The 20,897-nt window shown below is 39.4% G+C and overlaps 1 protein-coding gene across 1 annotated transcript in view; it reads left to right on the top strand.

The window, feature by feature from the left end:
* LOC118771825 (adhesion G-protein coupled receptor D2) overlaps positions 1-20,897 on the top strand; it is a 62,756-nt gene that overhangs the window by 40,663 nt on the left and 1,196 nt on the right. The window contains exons 23-24 of the mRNA XM_036519912.1: positions 131-320; positions 17,012-17,094. Of these exons, the coding sequence (XP_036375805.1) occupies positions 131-320; positions 17,012-17,094 (273 nt within the window). The remainder of the gene's footprint in view (positions 1-130; positions 321-17,011; positions 17,095-20,897) is intronic.

Here is a 20,897-nt window from a genome sequence, read left to right as displayed (position 1 = left end):
ACATGTTTTGTTTCGTGCTATTTTAAAGGTAACACATGAATGTGCAGGACTGTAGCCCTACACGCTCAGATTATGTTGCTTGTATCCGGTGCACTGCCCAGCTCTGACCATCTGCCCTTTTGCCATCCAGAACTGCGCCAGCTCCAGACCCTCCAGCTCAGTGACCAGTTCCCGGCCCGCCAGCTCTCCAGGGCCAGGGCTCCAGGGCCACAGCCAGGAGGAGGGAGGGCAGAGGCCCTGCCTGGGCCACCTCAGCTCCTGCTCCACCCCCCTCGACACAGCCAGTGTGCTGTATGAGAGCTCCTGCCATTCCAGCAAGAGTGAGTGTGTCCAAACACTAACACTCAGTGCAGAGTGTTCTCAACAATACTGTCAGAACAAAAAAATCCTTTCCTGAGTTATAAAACCAGCCTTGTCCTCTGATTCTGACAACGTGATATTGATACGTCTGGGGAAAATATAGACGCTTTCGATTACAAAAGAACGTGGCTGTATACTTTGTATGCGAGTCTGTAATGCATTATGTTCAGAAGGAGGAGTAGCAATTGGCAAGGAAACTGAACTCAAATATGACAACCCTCTGTTATTTTTTAACATAAGCCAGGCCCAGCTCTCTGAATAGTTTCAATCTTGTTTTTTGACCCGAAGATTATTGTGTTGAATGAAGGAAATTGGAGGGAAGAAAAGGGAAGTTTAGAAGGAAAGGCTTAAAAGGCTTGATGTCACAGGCAGTGATCCAGGTGAAAGCCTTGCACTAGATTTTTCAGCTGCTTTCCACATCTCTTAAGTATAGCTGTCTTTGCCTGCACTTTTACATGTAAATCTTAAGTATAGCTGTCTTTACATTTAACATATAGCACCAGGCAAAGGTTAAGACACACCTACTCATAGAGGAATTTTTCTTTATTTTGAATTTTTTCTACATCTTATAATGTAGATTCTTCAAAGTAGCCAAAATATTTTTTGGGAAAGAAATTAGTACATTGGCATCAACTTCACTATTTTACATTTGTCTAAGAAACAAATTTAAAGCATGTAAGCCTAAGTCAAAATCAAAATATCTTTGACTGCATGTTTCCCATTATCTTAATCAGGAGTGTTGAAACTTTTGACTGCTACTGTATGTGGTACATTTTAAATATGTCACTCTTTGTCTACATTTAATACATGTAAATCTTAAGTATAGCTCTCTTTAGTTACATTTAATACATGCATATGTTAAGTTTAGCTCTCTTTATATATATTTAACACAAGCAAATTAAAGTTTTTCTTCAAAACATTTTAGTGATGCATGTAAATAATCCTCCCATGATAGCAGATAGGTGCCATTTACTTTATACTGAATATCAGTTATTGCATGCTTTCACATTAATGTGTAGTTGCAAGCACACTACTCTTCATGTTTTTTACCTTCCTTCTGCAATTAAAAGCAGATCCCATCTTAATGCCTGTGCATCTTTATCAACAAAACTGTGTCAAGTATGATGCATCAAACCTCGTTGAGGCAACATGTACATACGCACATATTGATCGCTATCTGTCATTATCCGCACCATTACTCTGGTGGATAAATTTTGTCAACTGGATACTAACTTGCAAACATGACAACCTTCATTGGCACATTGTGTGAAGCACTGTGCTCACAGACCCCATACAGTATGCATATGCTACGGCACGCCTTGTGCACAAATACTGTAACTAATCATTCTGACTAGACACCATGCAATAATCAAATGCAACAGGGTCATGATTGAATATTTGTTTTTAATATTGAGCTATTTGTAAAACCGTCAGGATGGGTACCTCTATAACCAGGGGAATCGCACAACAATAAATAATATGACAAAGAGTGAGCCTCATAGCCTCTGAAATCAGTAGGTGCTGCTGCACTATATGCATATTGAGGCAAATGCAGCGAGGGCTTCACATCATAATAAATGGCTTTTACTTGCAGTCGACACGGCAACAATTCACAACCGATTGTAGTGTCTCTAATATCCAAGGTCAAGTCATTTTTAAAAGATCTACTGCATTTATGTATGCTTTTAATCAATTTCTACCTTTGGCTCCCACGGGACCTTTGTTTACAAAGGCTAATTATAAGGAAATGTGTAGAAATCAACCACAGAGATAGCGAAAAAAAATGGCATTGAAAAATATGTTAAAGCTTTATATATGAAGTTGAAGGAATGACAATAGAAAAAGGTAATTTTTTTGTTGAGAGATGATAGATCTGTGCCTTTCAGTGGTGTGTACTGCTTCTCTTTTGTGTAACGGTGAAGCACAGGGACATGTCCAGTGTTTCATATTTCCTTTTTGATATGTCCTGGGTTTCAGAAAGAGAACAATGTACCCATGCTTGCTGTATGTGGTTTAGTCTTTTAACAATTTACCATACAATTTTTTTTTACTTTCTCTCTTAGTATTGCAGTTTGCTCAATTATGTTAAATTTGCTTACATAGCAACACAAATTATTCTGTCATTTCTATATGATGTATCCAATATGCTATTTGTTTTATTCAGGTAGTACTTGTGTGGAGTGTATTTGTATGGAGACAAAGTATTTTTATGGAGACTGGATTATAGTTTATTGCCTTGCTAGTTCATTCTTATGCAGATTGACAACCAGGCTATCCAGAAGAAATAAAAATAAAACACTGACTGTTACAAGGACTGAATGTAGTCCACTAAGTAGGAGATCAGATAACAGATGCTACTGCTTTGGAAAGTTTGACTGCAGTTTTGCATAATTAAAATCTTACAATGTATTATTTGAATGTTATACATTACTTATTTCTGAAAAAAATGCTAATTTTGTCATGATTTTCCAATGTAGCTGAAATAATATAAGACCATTAATGTGTCAATTAAATTTAAATACATTCTACATATAACAACATTTTATAGTGTACACATATTTACTTTTTTCTATGTTTTTGTCACAAAGCATATATTACAGAAATTAAGAAATGATAAATATGGCCATAAAGATCTGTGACAAAAAAAAGAGTCACAGCTGAAACACCTGACAAACAATTCCTCTAAATTAATAATAAAACTCTATCCCTTTGAGCTCGATTCTTAATGGAAATATAGTGCGTGTTCCTATCCAGGCATCTAACTTCCCTTCTTTGTCAGAATTTGAACAGATGTTCCCCTGTGTTGAAGGTATTGAGGGGTCAGTAAGTCTAAATAAAGTGGGCTTTAGTATCTGGCATGCAACTGTAGATTACACCCAGATTTCTCCCTTCGGAGGAGGCGTTTTTCCTCCACTAGTGGTTGTCACGCATATTTACTATGAATCATCCACATGCTGTGTTATTTCTGAACAAGCACCCAGGAAAGCTTATTGCATCACTTTTATGTTCATGTATAGTTTATAATTGCCTCTATGTGAAAGCTGGCAATCTGAAATGGCTACAGATTCATTTAAATTTTTTGTCAGTATTTTTTTTTCTAATGATGTGAAAGAACAATATTACATTGCTTATTACATTTTTTTTTTATCATTTTAAATCCTGAAAACTATTAGACAAACTAGAGCATGGTGATCCCAAGGTTCATACTGTATGCTTCAAAAATGTTTTTTTCAACTAGAAAGGTTGAATATGGAAATGACCTTATCACTGCTATGGAGAGAGGGCCTTACAACAAAACTGTAATTGATTCTGTCTGGAAAAGTCTGAGAGAGGAGTGTGTCTGTGTGACAATGGCACATACAGTGTGTGTGGGGTGGGTTTTTCCCTATTGTTCACTCTAGGCTTGGTTGCAGCAAGTCAACACAAAGAAAAAAGGCAGATGTGACAGCTTGTGACAGCAACAAAACTTGTGATTATGATATCATACGATATGCTATGACTGTGGTAGGAAACAGTATATTTTCAGTCAAAACTTTAATTTCACATGTAGGTGCCCTGTAACCTTTATACAACTAAGCAGAAAGGACAGAAAAATATAAAAAACACACACAACGTACAACCTTATACTCAAAAGCAATTTATTAGATGAAGTGTCACTGCTGCAACCCAAATATTGGTATGAATAAACATTCATACCTCTTTCTTTTTTTTAAGTAACTTCTGTAAGTTTCCAAAGGAGTTTACACCAGGAAACTTCAGTGAAATTATTTCACAGACTGAAGTGGATGCTGGTACTCAAGGGTAAATCATGTTTCTTTGCATGCAGATACTACAAAATTTGAAATTTAGAAGTTATGAATTAAACCTTGACAAGAACTTTGCTTCTTCAATAACTTATTGCCATTAATACAGAAGGAAGTTGATTCATTGGTTACAAATATGGAATAGAAGGCAATAAAATATGTCACTTGTCCACTGTACTACATTCCAGAGAGAATATGTAACTCTGTTCTCTAATCAAATATGTGTTTCTGTAATCTGTAGTACGTAAGGCAGGGGTGCACGTATGTGGGCCATAGAAAATTTGCAGAACAGAAATGGGTCATCTTGGGAAAGAATGTAAGTGCAAATACAAAAATCTATGTAAACATTAACAGGCAAATAGCAGAAAGAAACACAAAACTGGCTAAAATCCCCCATACAGGACTTCTACATTGCATTTCAAAAGGCAGCTCTTCCTCAGGGAGATATTTGAAGAGCCTCCACTCAGAATATTTTGATAATGGAGTTTGAGTGTACTTTTACAGCTGCGAGCTTCATGTGTACTAAATTAGTTTGTTTTTATTTATTTTATATTATTTTATTTACTAACTGCATTTATTATTTGCCTAGCATTTTCATAGATTGTGATTCTTTATGTAGAACAAAAGACAGAGTTGCGATTGAATCTGAGCCCTAAAAATGTGGAAAGCATCCTTTGGCTGTTGATATTTGGCTGTAAAACATCATAGTCATCGTAATATTTGTAATACATCAAAGTATCTATTGTTAAAGCAGCCAGTGTGTTAGCCAATAATTTAAAATAAGCAGTCTAGATAAACTGACAAAAATTGAAGACCTCCATGTCTTCTAGTCAAATAACATATTTACCTACTTTTGACTACAGAATGTGAATTTAAAAGGATGCCATTAAAGATAACAGCAGTGAAACCATGCATATATGCTACCTACATATTTGCTATTAAATTGTTAGCTGGGTGAACATATCTCCTTTTTCCTGCAAGAATTCCTTCTGCCCTGGTTGAATTTCTTTCTACACAATTGATCTACATGCATATGCACAGTTATGGTACTCGGTAGATAGGTGGTCTGCATCTGCACTGCACACGCGGTGTGGACGGCCATTTCTAGTATACAGTACCCAGATTCCCACCTCATGTTCTGGATTTATGTAATGCATTGTAGCAATATCATAGTGGAATATCGATACTGTCCATTTAAAAATACTGAACCTTTGTAGTTCATAATTTGGATGTTCAAATCCAGCAGGGGCTTTTTGTAGTGTGGGGGTATTGGAAAATGTAGGTGGAAACATTGCTTCAATGGGATCTGGGAACTGGGCACCAGTTTACAGATGCAGTCTTGACCTTGAGCCAGACAAAAGCAGACTTCAGGAGGACCACTTCTTTTATACACAATAGAATTTTAATTGGAAGTGCAAATCAATGAATTTTGTGTTTTATTACAGATTCACATACTGCACAATACAAATTATTTTATTTTTACTTTGGGTCATTATAGTATAGAACGTTTTTGTTTATTCAAATTACTTGAGTTCAAATTAAATAAAAAAGCTAACGATTTTATGAACAATGAGGTCAGTCATAATTATTACAATGAAAATGAAAGACACAAACAAACCTCCGGGGTTAGAAGTAGATTTTTCCACCCCCATATATGTTTAGTGTCTTGATGATGAGAAGTGATGTGGACTAATTGAACATCTGGTCAAATTAAAGTCACATAGAATGCATTGCAAGTTCAGCCAATTCAAATAGCATTTTCTGTCTTGCTTTATTGAGATTATAAGCAATTTTATGCATCATTGTGTATTTTTTCCTTCCACCCTGACTGACAAACACCTGGACTTGACCTTCAGAGTAGTATAAAGCTTTGTGTTCCAGTGGTGTTGTTTAGTAAATCTATGGCAGTAGATCAGCAGCATGTCATGTGGCCATAGGCACAGAGCGCTGATTGTAGCTGACAGTGTAAATACCCAAATAAACTGTAAGCCAATGTGTTATTGGTTTGATTTTTATTTACATTCTTGTCACTCCAAACACTCTTCTCTGATTCTTTCTCTTGCTGAGTGGCACATATCTGCTGTCCATAAAGGCGCAGAGAAATGGAAATCATTTGGAGAACATGTTGGCAGAGGGGATGAAAAATTTAAATCTGGTACTTGGTTCTGTTTAACTCGGTTAAATCTGAATCTGTTGCAGCTCCTCATACTGATTGGTACATTGGAATTCTGTCTCTGAGTACATTTAACAGAAAACACTGTTATAAGTCTTTGCATGTAAAGATGCACTTTTTTAACAAATAAACCAAGTAACTAAGTGAAAATATACTGTATATGCGCATCAAGGTTATGGTTTCTGTTATTGTGAAAGTTGTTCCTTATTCATTCAAGTGCTTTTGAGTGTGCATTATTCCATGTATTAATGTGTTATGTTTGCTAGTAATCATGCATTCTACATACGCTTGGGCAAAGTTTAAAAAAAAAAATCTATTTATAATTCAAAAATAGAGCATGGCGAGTTGTCAAATATAACAAATTGAAGCGAAAAGTGGAATTTTTATCTGCTTAGGACGCTGACTGCATTATACAGATGGCTCTGGGTTTCTGGTAATGGGATACATGATGGATGGCCTCTCTGTGTTGTCTCCCCACTTTTGTTTATTTATTTATTTATTCATGTGGTCCTACGGCCAAGCAGTGCCACTGTCCTCCATAGGTAACTAAAAGGCCAGGCCTTTCTCTCCTGTAGGGTGCACCTCTAGGGCTGCGCCTAACATGTGAAGTAGAAATGGATGCAGTATGGAAAAGATCCCGCACCTCCCTGCGCGCTTTTGATTGATGTCGTTGATGGTGTGAGGTACAGCACGTCCCGGTTAAAATCAAATTTGATTTGAATGCCCGAAGCCCATGGGCCCGAGACAGCTATGTGAGAAATGACATGACCGTATTCCTCCCTTCTGGATACTGTCTAGCATGTGCTCTCTCCCCCTTTCCTGCTAATTCCTGACAGATGTCAAATAAACACGCGTGCGCCCTGTGGGTATCTAACCCCTGTACATAACACAGGGCATATTTAATATGAATGCGTTTCAATAGCTTGTCATGTGTAGCTACTAACCACAAGGATGTAGGTTTTCTTCTGAAATACCTTTCATCTAAAATGCATTTTTCTTGAGTTAGATACATGTCTATAGTAAATGAATGCATGTTCTATTCTTTTAGAATTTACTGGTCATATTGTGATTAAAACAAATGTAATCATTTCCGGTGATTACAGCACCTGATCTGGCCCTGAAGCAAGTTTGTCATTGTGATTGTTGCTACATTAACAAGGGCTGGAAGAGGTATCCACAGTTTTGACCCTATTTTTAGGCTGTCAAGCTAGAATGGCTGCTGGCCTGTTGTGTTAATCCTGTTTGGTCTTTCTTGCTGTTATTCCTCCTTGTGTATTTCTTGGTAGAATTACCTGATTTCAGCAAATTAGGCACAGCCTTTGGTAATAGTCTGTAGATTTGCATAAATGCAGATTTGCCTTTCATTGCTTTAAGTAAAAGGCCACTCCAAATATGGCTGCCTCATTTTTGGCATGCCAGTGTCTTCCCAGCTTTGAAGCTTTTACTCACTCGTTTCATATTTGGCACATTTATCAAAAGTGGGCTGTACATGGTTGTGTACTTCTTTTGATTCCTGGTCTCTACACATGCCCGATAATGTCCAGCGGTTGCAAATTATGATTTTTGCATTGCTTAAGTAGGCTGAATTGGCCTGTTAATTGTTCATTGTTTCTAGATGTGTTTTAAATACTTTTCATTTTCTTGTGTCTTTGGATACACACAGCATAGCATAGTCACAAAGTGTATTTTTCAAACATGCACATAATATCAATAATGAATATTAACACTCACTGAACATTTGTCTGGCAGGGACTATAGATGTATGTCCAAACTACTGGTGATTGCATTAGGTCTGTAGCCATTCCCAGCCATGTCTAACAGATCAAATACTACTATTTAAGGTGGGCATACTTAATTTTCCAAACTGAATTACTGAACACATTTTGTCAGAATTAATTCCTTTAGCATTTTCTTCATTTCTCAAACAAGCCTGGGACCTATGCTTATCTTTGCATTGATATGTATTGGCCTATACATTATGGCTGCAGTGGAAAAAGCATTTTTATATACGCATCTATTATTCTAATGGTGTGGTGGCATAATGAATGATAATACATTTTATGCCATTCATATTTTTGCCGTTCTTATATTTGAGGCCACCCATGCCTTGAAAATCTATACTCTCCTAGTACCTGTGGTATAACTACCCCCATTCAAACCATTTAGAACCACAAATTTAGATTTTGACCACTGTAATGAAGTGTCAGGATGTGGGTCAGTTTAAAATAAAATTAAAAAAAAAAACTTAGCTAGGCATTGACATCTACATAATAACACCCCTTTGAATGTGAGAATGGAAACTTTAGTGAATATCATGGGAATTGATGTATGTTTACCAATAAAAGGACGTGTGGCTTAATTCTTAATAATATCCATAATTTCCCATATGTGAAAACATATGCTGTTACCACAGAAAGTAGTGCATTAGAGAACATTGAGTTCTTAAATGTACATTTTAAATACTTTTCCTCGGGTAAGCAAAGGGCCTATGTCTTAGCCATCTACGTTCATAGTGAAGACATTTGACTCTGGACATTTGCTTCACCACAGTTGTATGCATCCATGTGATTATAGTGGCATACATTATGGGTAGGAAATCAAACCTCAAGCCTCTCAAAGTTTCAGGCTGGGCAGGATCTTTCTTGCTCATACTGGTTTACTATGGCTGAAGAGTGATCGGGAAAATCCTATGAATGTTCAACCCACAGACAAACATACCTTGTCCTTTCAGCCAGAATCTTGGAATTAATCTGTCTCATGGTATATATATGGAGGAGGAAATAAGGAGTTGAAAGAAAAATATTAAATGGACTTAAACTGAATCAGAACTCATATCTTGAATATTACAATTTGAATAATTGAGTTGTTTGTTAGTTCTCATATATGCAGTACAGTCAGAAAAAAGACGTGCTGAAAATAATAATATCCAATAATAATAATAATAATGTGTAATTGTATACATTGAATTCATGTATCTACAGCAGTATATTCCATTACATGTTGGCCATAGAACACCCTTTGTAACACAAACACATTGTCATATTAAGCAGCCTTTGTCACGACAAAGCCCAGAGGAGCTCTTGACACTAAATGACTGAAAGAGCATGGTGCTCTTTGTCTCAGGTAAACTTTTACTCCAGGTCGCTAACATTTAACCCTGTTTTGGCATAATCAAGCCCATCAATCAACAGGCCTCCTCGCCTGGCCTGACTACTCTGATGTGGCGGTGTCACTCGGGCCACGGAGCGGGCGTCAGGGGTGCAGGTAGCGGGAGCTGACAGGACTCTAAACCAATGGCGCGTCAGACACTCCTCTCCGGCAAGGGGCTATAGATCAGGGCAGGGAGGATGGCGGGCCGGCTGTGGATGACAAGGGAATAACATCCCTTTCTCCTCAATCGACAGGGGTAATAACTCCTGCGTCTCCAGGGACAGATTGAGAAAGGCAATAGCCTGGGGCTGTGAAGCAGGGATGCTTTGGAGAATTGAAAGTTAAAGAAGCACGGGAGGATTTTTTTTTTTTTTTGAAAACTTAAAAAAATTGTCAAGATAAACTATCAAACAATAAATCTTTCGTTGCTCATACTGTATTCGCCATTTGAGAATTTTTTTCCCCCTGTCCAGAGAAACATTACTTTTGCGAACGCAGTGCATTCCCCTGAAAATTTGTGTTGGTAACCTTTTTTTGCCCCTGCTTTCTGCTTTTGTTGTTTTACCTGAAAGTGGATAAGCTCTTGTGGCTTTTTGTTTGATCATAATCAATGTAAGTGCTCAGTATTCAGAGTGTGGTTTGGCCTGAAAGAATGCTGCAGACAAATGGAGTGGGGAGAGAACGATCGAACCCGTTGGTGATTGTGTCTGGTGTTGGCTTTGTCAGTGAGTCAGGAGGGTGACCACTGTGTCAGAGCTCTGAAATCGCAGGCCTTTCTACCCCGGCTTCAAGACCACTGCTGCGCTCTGCCACATCCCCAGGGAGTACCTTTTATTGTTTGATCAATTGTAGAGTGGCTTATTGAATGTCATTTAATGGCTTTTTTATTTTCAATTATACCTTATTGTGTCGCATCTGATCTGATGGTCAGGTCTATAGAGCAGATTCAACTATTTTTAAAAAATTCTTAATCAAATATATATTTTGTGAGTTGGCTCCCTACTGTTGGACTGCTAAAATAACTGGGGATATACAGAATGACATCAAGTTGTCAAAGAGGTTGAGTGACCAAGTGAAATTCATATTTTATGACAACAGTGTGGGACAATGCAATGGTTGGTAATATTGTGCAAATATTCTGTATGTTTGTGTATTTACATTTATGTATGAAGGGTAAAATTCCTTTATGACATTGCCATGTGATTTTCAATTGCTGTGGTCACCATCCAGAGGAGAGGAAGGTTAAATTTGAGTGTGCGTGGAGATTTATTGGCAGTAAAAAAACAGGGTTATTAAATTTAACTCGCCTCAAGGCACTGTCATCAAGTTGATGAAGGCAAACATAGATAGGTCTGCCAAATAGCTGGAAAAAAACGGCCTGTATATAATAAGATTAGGAAGATTGACTCGTGATAAAAGCTGAAGTTGTCTGCAGCGTCATTGTGCCCCCTGTCCTGGGTACCTACCTGGCTGTACGGGCTCCTTGTGACCAACAGTTAGCAAGCCCTGCTCTACTGAAGGTGAAAGAAGTGCTCACTTGAGCTCATTGAAAAGTAGATGTGACAGTAAATTTTTCAGCCCGAGATGGGAGATCTTGTTATAGCAGTCAGGATGGGGGTCAGGGCAGTGCCTGTTGATGATTGAGGAAAAGAGAAGTAAATTCATTCTGCTTCAGGCACTTTGTCAAGTGCCAGTAGCTTACCGTTGAGAACCAGTCACCCATCACTGTGTTACGGCCTCAGAGGTCACCCCCCGTTCATAAATCAGCATGCTGCACAGGCTGCAAAACCTATTGCCTGCTCCTGACGAAATGAAAAAGAAGAGGAATGTTGGGTTCTGCATGGAAATGACTCTGAGCACCTCACCACATGTTGCTGTTTAATAAAAATGCATGCCTGGGTATTGATCCTTTGGAATCAAGTCATTAAAAAGTGCCATTTTTTGTCTATTCGAGTGAGGCAATTAAATTGTCCGCTTATAAGCAGGTCCTACCTTTTGCTGATGAAAAATATTGATTTTTTGCCACGGCTTTATAAGTGACAATGTTTTTGATTACTCCAGACGAACCTCCTTGGAGTGTTAATTAAAAGCACAGCAGATGCGCAGGTGTGGGAGATCATTAGAACAGGCCCCATTTACACATCCGCATCTCGGCTTCTGCAGCCTTGCATGGCAAATAGGACACTGGAGAGGAGGAAGGGCTTATAACTTCATCAGCAAAAAAAAAAAAAAATTGAAATCAAAAACACAGTGCATTAGAAGAGCAGAAGGAAGGTTTGCATTTGTACTGAATACTCAAATGTACAATCAAATGACATTTGAATATGATGTCATTGTAATGCAGTGTAATCCTTTCAATATGTGATAGTGAGTGAATATAACTCGTCTTAGTAAATACATAAAAACGTACGCAAAAGCTTAATAAAGTGGGTTTTATGTACTCCAAGTGAAATGTGTGATATTACTGAGGCTCTTAGTGATAACTATTCTTCAGGCACAGTGCTGGAGAGGTAAAATGCAAGCTTTTTCCATGTATTCATGATATCCCCTTTTTGGATCACTTTTCCGCACCGCTAGCACGGCTCAGAGAATTCTGCTGAGGCACGTATTCACAGATACCTGCACACATTACGGGTCGCTTCCAAATCAAATACATTCATAAGCAGAGGGGGGTCACGATTTCTTTCTTTTTTCCGGAACTGTCAATTGATATATTATGAAATTATTGATATCGTATGTGGCCATGTGCAAACATTTTTCTGGGACTCAAAAAGAGCAGGAAAAAGGATCTGGCCACTGCACTGCTGCTTTCAATATTCTGTCTTATTAGGCTGTGATTATCCTGGTGGGCCTGGCTTCACTCAAAGCAGGGGCTGGGTGTGGGAGGCTGAGAGGCTAGAACATTCTGGCAGAAAGTAAAAACTTCCTGACAACACTTCATTTTCACTTCTGAGTGTGGTTTTCACTCAGCATAGTTTTATATATTTGTATAAAATGTAGTCGCCTAATACAAAGTGACACCAAATTACACTTACAAGTATTAACCAGTGTTCCTAAAACTAACAGGTATCTCGAACCTACCACCTGATCAGTGGACAGCCCTGTCACAGTTATTAATTACTTAATAGTCTATATACTTTGATATACCAAATAAAATATGATGAAATGAAAATAAAATGAAAAACAAAACAGAAACAAACTTAATGCTTAAAGAAATGGCCAGTCTTATATCGTCAGAGGGTTATCATGAATAAAAATGTGTCAGAGTATTTCATATACTATCAATGCATTATTTAATAGATCATGGTCGACACAGAGTGTTTAGAGCACTGGATTCAAGGTTTGAGAGTCATTCATTTAAACCCAGCGTGTGTCTAAGCTTTTGGACCTGTGTACTTTACGGAAAACTTTATCACAAGTTTTTCCGTAAAACTCCAGATCGCTAAACAAAACTGTAAGCTGGCCTAGGAAATAACATCTAATGAGCTTAATTAATTGTATATAATGAATAAAATGAACACTCTTTTATTATTCAGTCTACACTGATTTTGCTAAACATCTTGTTATACAGATGTTGAAAGTGAGTTGATCACATTGTGGAAAGTTCAAATGAATTGGCTTCCTGTGTAGGTAATTAGTTTTCATCACATGCTATAAAACTGTGCACAGTGCAGTACCGTCCTTGCTGTTTTGTTCAGAGATGTGCTGGCTTAATGTGGCTTGTAAAACAGCGGTTACTGCAGCTCTCAGATATGTTTTTATGAGGAGAAATGACAGCTATTCTGATAGTTATAGAACCCTTTGGTCTGTGAACTTGAGAGTAATGTTTAATATGGCTCTGATGCTGAACTGACCCTTTATACTGTGTTTGTCAAGTGCTACTTCAATAGCTGGAAGGTTGTAACGGACTCATTTGTTAATCACTTGCCAGATAGAATTTTTTTCTTTAATAACATGAAAACATCTTAAATACTACCAGTAAATGGCTGGAAATGAGGCTCTCACTGAATGTTCACGCTCTTTTAGTTTCATTTGGACACTGAAAATCTCTTTGGCTAGCCTAATGCTTTCAGTGCTGCCTTGAGAACTTTGGCACAGTTTTTCTAACCTTTCAAACAGAAAAAGGCCCAATTCACTTTGATAAAAATGCCCGAGAAAGCTGGCACTGTGCCACTAAGGACACAAGCGACTGTGCTGTGATCTGATGGAATATTCCATGGCATAGGTGCACACACACACACACACACACACACACACACAAAACCTAAGGAGGAGGAAAAATTCTGTGGAGTTCCCCAGAGACAGCCCAGGCACTTTGTACTAAACATATATCAACTGTCACCCATGGGCACTCAAAGTCAGAGCAAACACAATGGAACCGACAGATGGTCTAAAACAAACCACGCAACTGGTTTGATGCTATTAAAAGCTGTTTACATTAGCCTCCACTGTTTCATCCACCACACTTTGTTTCGTGTCCCTGAAGAGAATCTCAACCCGTTGTCCTGTTTTCACCAAAAACGTGTTCTGTCATTACGGTGTTTTGTAAGGAAATTAACAGTGAGGAGAAACAGGATGTGCTCATGCTTGCTAATGAGTGCGCACCTCTTCATCAGAAGCTGTCATTGCTGTATTATTGTGGATGCAGCACTGCCCGGGGAAGATTTTTCTCTCAGCCCTGAGAGGAGGAAGGGCTGATGCCTCCCTGAAGAAGAGGAGTGTCATTTTATCCCCTCTCATGTAGAGGGGGCTGACACTGCAGATGGATGGACTCCTTGAATGCACTGACCTTTCTCCTCCAGAACGGAGCGTCCCATGCAGATTAGACAGAGACGGATGAAGACGTTTGTGATGGGGGGGGGGGGTGCATTTTCACGGCAATGGCGTGAAATGAGCACTGGTGGTCCCGGCACCATCCTCTCCTGTGAGGAATTAACCCTGACACAGGGCACTCTAGTCTGCCAGAACTGTGAGAGGATGCAGTGCTGATGGGCTGGCAGACCTGACAGAAAAAAGGCAGCTATTGATGGTGATAATCTCAGTATCAGCAGAGATTTGCCCTCCGTCACTGCTCCACACTGCCACAAGTAGTATTTCTCACTGCATCCTGGCACAGAGACCATGCCTCTGGGTTCACGGCCAGTAGGGTAACACTTTGGTCTGGCAGCGATCTTTGTGCTTGTTCTGATCCAGCCACACTCCTGTCATGGGATTACTTCCTGTGTCTGGCATCTTAAATCAGTCAGTCAAAAAACGTTTGCTCAGACAGTGAATTCGGGGAGATGCTGTAACCGATCGCGCGCACACAGCAGTAGCCTTGAGAGCTTTAACCGGACACAAAATACATTAGAGGCTCACCCTCATTGGGGACTGTACCACTTGTTCCATGATAAATAAGCCAAAATGTCCCTGGTAGCCTGCATATTTTCTTCAGACTGTTTACTGTGTTGAAGTATTGTGTATTTTTCTTAGTATGTCTAATTTTGTATTTACTTTTTATTGTGTGAGTTCTGTAGTTCATAGCTTATGGAATCTCAAAGCTATGGAATCCCTTGAACTTTATAAAATGTTCGTATATATATATATATATATAATATATATAATAAACACCTTACTCTCATACTGCAGCTTTGATGGTTTGTCCAGACATATTTGAAATGATTGAATGTCACAGGAGTATGTTTCACCCCTATGTTCAAAGTGGTTCCATGCACACTATGTTTGAAGTGTATCGTGAACAGCAGACGTTCATTTTGAGAGAAAAACAAACCATAGGCACCCCTTCTGGTGGTTACAGATGCCTTAAGTTTGTGAATTTTACTCATGAATTTTACATTATTCATGTAGTATACATACCAAAATGATTTCTCAATGGAAATCTGAAGTTGTATAGGTTTATTCTTTAGCATTGTGTCAATTGAAGAGGTGTAACTGGTGCATTGGGGCTTCATTTGAGATGTGGTTAAACAAGATCAGGAATAAATAATTCCCTTCACAATATGAAATGCTAAATCGAAATATATTTATATCATAAAGCAAAGTAAATGTTATTCTAAAGACACTGTGTCATGTTTGTACATTATAAATAATGAATTATACAAATGTGCCTTCTGGAATTTTACATGCATCTTGAGATGTAATCACTCAGCCTCTTATCTACATGTAGGTAGAAAGCACTCTTAAACGGCATACTTCTGAATTTTCATGACAAATGCAATCAAGGCCCGATTCCATTTGACAAACGGCCCTTAAATATTGCTTTTGGTGTGTTAAAATGCATCGTTTTATTTGTGTCTCAGACAAAAGTGGGCAGCCGTGAATGAGACAGTGACATTTTTCAGTCCTGTGCAGTGACTGAGTCCGTCAGCTGACTGTTTTGGACCTCCTCCGTCTGTTTTGACAAAGAATCCATCTGCACTGACATTACTCACAGCTCTGCATGCCAAACAGCTGGAAACTGACAGGGAGCCTAGGTTTAGCATAATAATGGTGTCCAGTCAATCAATGACTCCACTACATGCGGGCCTTAGCTGGGTCAACCTACGTGAAATGTGCATTTTCAACAACAGAGAGAAAAAAAGAGCTGCTGGATAAACTGGTTGATTCGCATTCATGACCTTTTATGTGTTTTGCCCATACTTCTCACAAACCATAAATAGTTGTCTGCTTTTTATTCCACGTTTATGTTTTTGGTTTTGTTAACCAAAATCCCCAATGCCTGTAAATGAATCAATTGCAGGCTGTATTCCATTGCCAGATGGCCGTTATTGAAGAGAAGGGTGTTGAACATAAGAAAAAGTCATCTCGTGCTCCCAGCAGCAGCCCCCCCCCCCCCCCCCCCCCCCCCGGTCCTGCCATTCACCTGCAGTCTTTCATCTCAAAACACTGTGACACCTGCTACACGTTTTGATGCTGGGGCCACGCGTCCCATACTGACATTCAAAAGCACAAAAACAACACAAATGTGTTCACTGTTACAACATCATTATTTGGTCGTGTTTTTTTATTGTTTTAACCAGACACCGGTTTGTTGGGAGACGGCAGCACCTGAACTCTCACTTAGGCAGCCTGGATGCACATTCCAGAACCTTGCGTGTGATTTATGGACACAGAGAGAGTACTGTCATTTTGGGACTTCAACAGAAATGCCTTTTGATGGGAGATTTCTTTGAGGCCCTTTCCTTGTTAGGCTACAGAGCAGCAACAAAACACTGTAGGAAAGAGTAAGGGTATCGGTATGGTATATGCTTTATGGTTAAGTGTTAATGTCACTTACAAAGTACAATTTAATTGCCTTCACTCATTTGAAAGACTGTTGATTTTGTAGTATATTGTTTGAGTGTGCACATTATTTAAGGTAAAGCTCTCCCTTTTTAAAAACTACTACATTATGCTATGCGACTGGAATAGGTAACAAATCCTAAATCAGCTAAGATAAGCTTCCTGTAAAGAACTATGTAATTGTGCTTGGTTGGCAGGATGTGAACTTGCCTGACTGTCTTTGTGTCATGTGTTTTTCCCTCAGGACAGCTGTCAATCCCCAGTGTGGATGGGAGTCAGGAGGAAGACTGTCCCAGCCCTGCCACTGGTGTTATCATACCTAGACAGGTAACAGCCACAGGCCGCCTTCTCTCCGACACCACCTGCTGCTACGCTGGCAGCTTGACATGGGCTCCCTTTCTTAACTGCCAGTTGATTGCTTCAGCTTGTAGTGGTGGTTGACACGGGAGCTGGGGGTTTCTGTTTGACGTTTGACTGGGACAAAGCTCATTTTTTTTGTGTCTCCCAAGTAATTGTAGATGAATGCTAACACGCACAAAAGCTGTCAAGACAAGATGGTCTTTAGAGCCTCAGCAGCCACCATCCTCACCCTCTCCCTAACCCTGCCCCGGGGATCTTAGCGGTCCATGTTGTAAGTCAGCCTTCATTCTGATGAAAGGGAATAAATGAGCCACAGAAAGCCAAGGTGCAGAGCAGGAACATCACTTTGAGTTTGCCATGCAGGGCCGATACACAAATAGCTGCAAATAGCTGATTCAGAATTCCCTTTCAATGGAACAGTTTCTTTTTTGCTAGAAGGATTCCACCATGACAGGAAATCTAATTTTAAGCTCAGACTTCAGATCTAGGGTACTGTGATGTTGTGTTATAATGTCTAAACGCACATTCACAATGCTGACGGCTGTAACGTTATGCTAATACTAATACTAAAGACTGAGTTTTACTGTTGCAGGCAAAAACAAAAGCAACTGTCACAGGAATCAAAACATGACCGCAAATGTATGAGCCCTCTAGTGGACACTAAATTAAGAGCATTAACATTTAATGTAATGTAATGTAATTCACTTATTTTTCCTTTCTGCACAAATCAACTATGTGCTGTGTTCCAAGCAGTGTGTATGCAGTTACTCTCAAATTGCTAGGTGACTTTATGACTGCAGCTGACTTTACAACCAGTCTTTTTTCAGTCGGGTGGTCCATGTCTTCTTTGAGAAATGCATGACCTGTAGCACTGGGAGGTTTAGAATTGCACAGGCTGTAATGTAATGCTTAAGTATACATAATAAAGTTTACACACTTGTTATACATGAAAATGATCAAATTCCCTAGGTGTGAATCAATTTAATGTACACGGCTGAGAGAACTGCTTTTCATAGTGGTCAGGGTCACATCATGGGGCTGTGCAGGCATCGTAGGCCCAGGAGGTGGGGTTCAGATCTGATTGTCTGCCTTCCTGAACATGGTTTGCTCAGTTTAAGACACTGTGCATGTGGAGTAACTGTAATTTGGCTGGTGTCAGGCTGTATCAGCATGAACCCTGAAGTTGGGATAACAGATTGGAACATTTGCAAGTGTGTTTAAACATCTACACAAAATCCTGTAGCTGTAGTGGTTCATGGTGTTCCCAGAAACTGATATCCAGCCCTGAAATATGTAGAAATTGATCCAGGATTTTCTCCATGCGTTTCATACAGATGAATTTTGGCAGTTATTTAATTCTGCCTGTCCTTGGATTTTTATCCTCCATCACATGATGCATGCAGCATTTTTATTACATTTTTATTCACAGCATTTAAGTACTTTTGAAATATGTAGTATAATTTTTGTTTCATACTGGGTGTACTTGAAACAATATGCAATTCAGCCTTTCTTGACAAGCATTTAAATTGTCATTTTATCATGACCACCATTTTACTGGGTTGGTGAAGACAATGCTACTACTACTAATAATAATAAAGATAATGTTTTATAGGAATCATAAATGTGTCTTACATAATAATGCAAAATGAGTTTCATTCTTTCTCTTACTTAATATCTTGTTGGTGAAAACACAAAATGTCCTGATATAGCATTTGTCACTTGAATGAAAATCCAGTCTGAAACCGCAATTATAGGAGGAGGTGCATATTTAAACATACAATTTGGGGGAAGATAATCATGTTTTACATTAATGCCGACATGGTAAATGGTAGAAAAAGCACCCCTTACAGTGCTTTGTTTTATAAGGAAATTAGTGTTTGCAGCACTGAAGCTCACGGCCTCATGCAAAATACATTGTCTGCACATTGCCACTGTGTAAATAGATGGGGAAATCCTTAATTTTACTGTCAAAATATTTTCAATTCCTTGTGAAACTCTATCAATTACCATGCTGGTTCAAAATATGTTGATCAAAGTAATGCTGCAGATGAAATGAATTAATCTCCCATGTAGTGGGGCCTGGAATTTTTGCAAAACAAGGAACATTTAAATTATGCCCCAAAACATGTGGATCTCTTTAAGCAATCTGGGACAGCGGCAGCACATTTTTAAATGTAAAATTTAAAATTCCTGAATTAAAAATAGGAAAAATCCTTTTGGCAGACAGTTAATTCCAAAATGTATGTCATGTATTTATGTAATTTTTTGTGATTTCTCAGAATTTTTTCTCATTTTGCTGTGCAAGTGTCAATGGACGAGAAGGCAGCAAACATCCACATATGGCCATGCAGTTGTATATGCATTTCATAGAGCTCTAGATTTTTACATGACCATGAAGTATTTATTGCTTTTAAACAGGTTGACTTTATAATCTACAAACAGAGATCACACAGGTGATTAGAACTGTTAGCCACATTGTTTTAATTTGTCTGGCAAACATTTAACAACACTAGTGAAATATTTTGAAATGGGGTGAGCTGTTGTATCTCCAGCGTCTGGGTCCTGTCCTGGTCTGGTTTTCTCCATGAGATGGATATGTACTCATCAGTGCCCTGGGAGCAAGCGGGCCGCTGGGCCGCCTGCCAAAACGTGTTCCTGCACGGTGCACCGGAAGAGCAGGGAGACAGAGCGCAGCACCTCCACGGAGGAATGACACGCGATGCGAGCCCCTCCGGGGGGCTACATGACCCCCCCCCCCCCCACCGCAGTGACTTGACAGGGGCTGGGCGTCTGGGTCCGTCCTAGGCCGAACACTAGCGAGCCAGCGTGTCAATCGCGAGGCGAGCCGCTGGGCTTCCTGTTTTGCCCGTGTGCAGTTACACATCCTGTCCGGGGCTGCCGTCAGCTGCAGGATTTCACCCCCCTCCCCGGGGATCGCCTCCCACCAAGACCCATTACTCACCAGCGGAGTAGAGTGCAGGCACGCTGCTAATTCCTGTTTTACCTCACACCTGCACAGGGCTGTCATTCTCCCCAGTGCTGCTCGAAAGGTCGCAGCCTCCGCAATCAGAGCTAATTAACAGCCGTTTTAGCGCCGAAGAAAAACGCCTATCGGTGAAGACCTCAGCAGAGAATAAATAGCGGGGTTTTGCAGCCTGACTTTTAGACCGTCGATCGTGCCACTGACCCCTGGGTTTATGGCAATTTTAAACTCACCCCTGTATGGCAACACAAGCGCTGGGCGCATTTCCTGCCTTTATTCCAGCTCTCCCCAGTCACCTGCCAGTATCCTAACATCTCCCACCACAGACAAGATGTCATCGAGATGGGATTACATAAAATTCCCAAGGTCTCTTTTAATCCAGTGTGTAAGGAGTGGGGTTAATCAGTTAGCATTGTAATCAATCAAGATTTCATCCTATTAAAACAATCTATTCAAACAAAAAGGAGAAATTTTTATTTCATGTAGAAACAAAGTCAAAGATATTCATAAGTTTTTATATCATTTTTCATGGGTTGTGTTTATGTCATGCAGGGTAAAACAGGGTGATGTCTTTCATATTAATTTTAGTTCACATACACATAAGAAGAGGACGTGTCAAAGGCAGGTTTTGTTAGAAGAGCACACTATGGAGCCACACAGGCGCCTAATGAAAAACTGTTTACAGGAGGCACAAATTCAGTTCGCTTTTTAAAAACTACCACAATGTGGACTATTGTTTTCAAAAGCGGTTCTCACTGAATGAAAATATGTTGTCTTTTGTTCTGCA

The sequence above is a fragment of the Megalops cyprinoides genome, chromosome 2 (genome assembly GCF_013368585.1).
Source record: "Megalops cyprinoides isolate fMegCyp1 chromosome 2, fMegCyp1.pri, whole genome shotgun sequence".
NCBI lineage: Eukaryota > Metazoa > Chordata > Actinopteri > Elopiformes > Megalopidae > Megalops > Megalops cyprinoides.
Note: the sequence above shows the minus strand (reverse complement) of the source record. Positions and strands in the feature narration are given on the sequence as shown.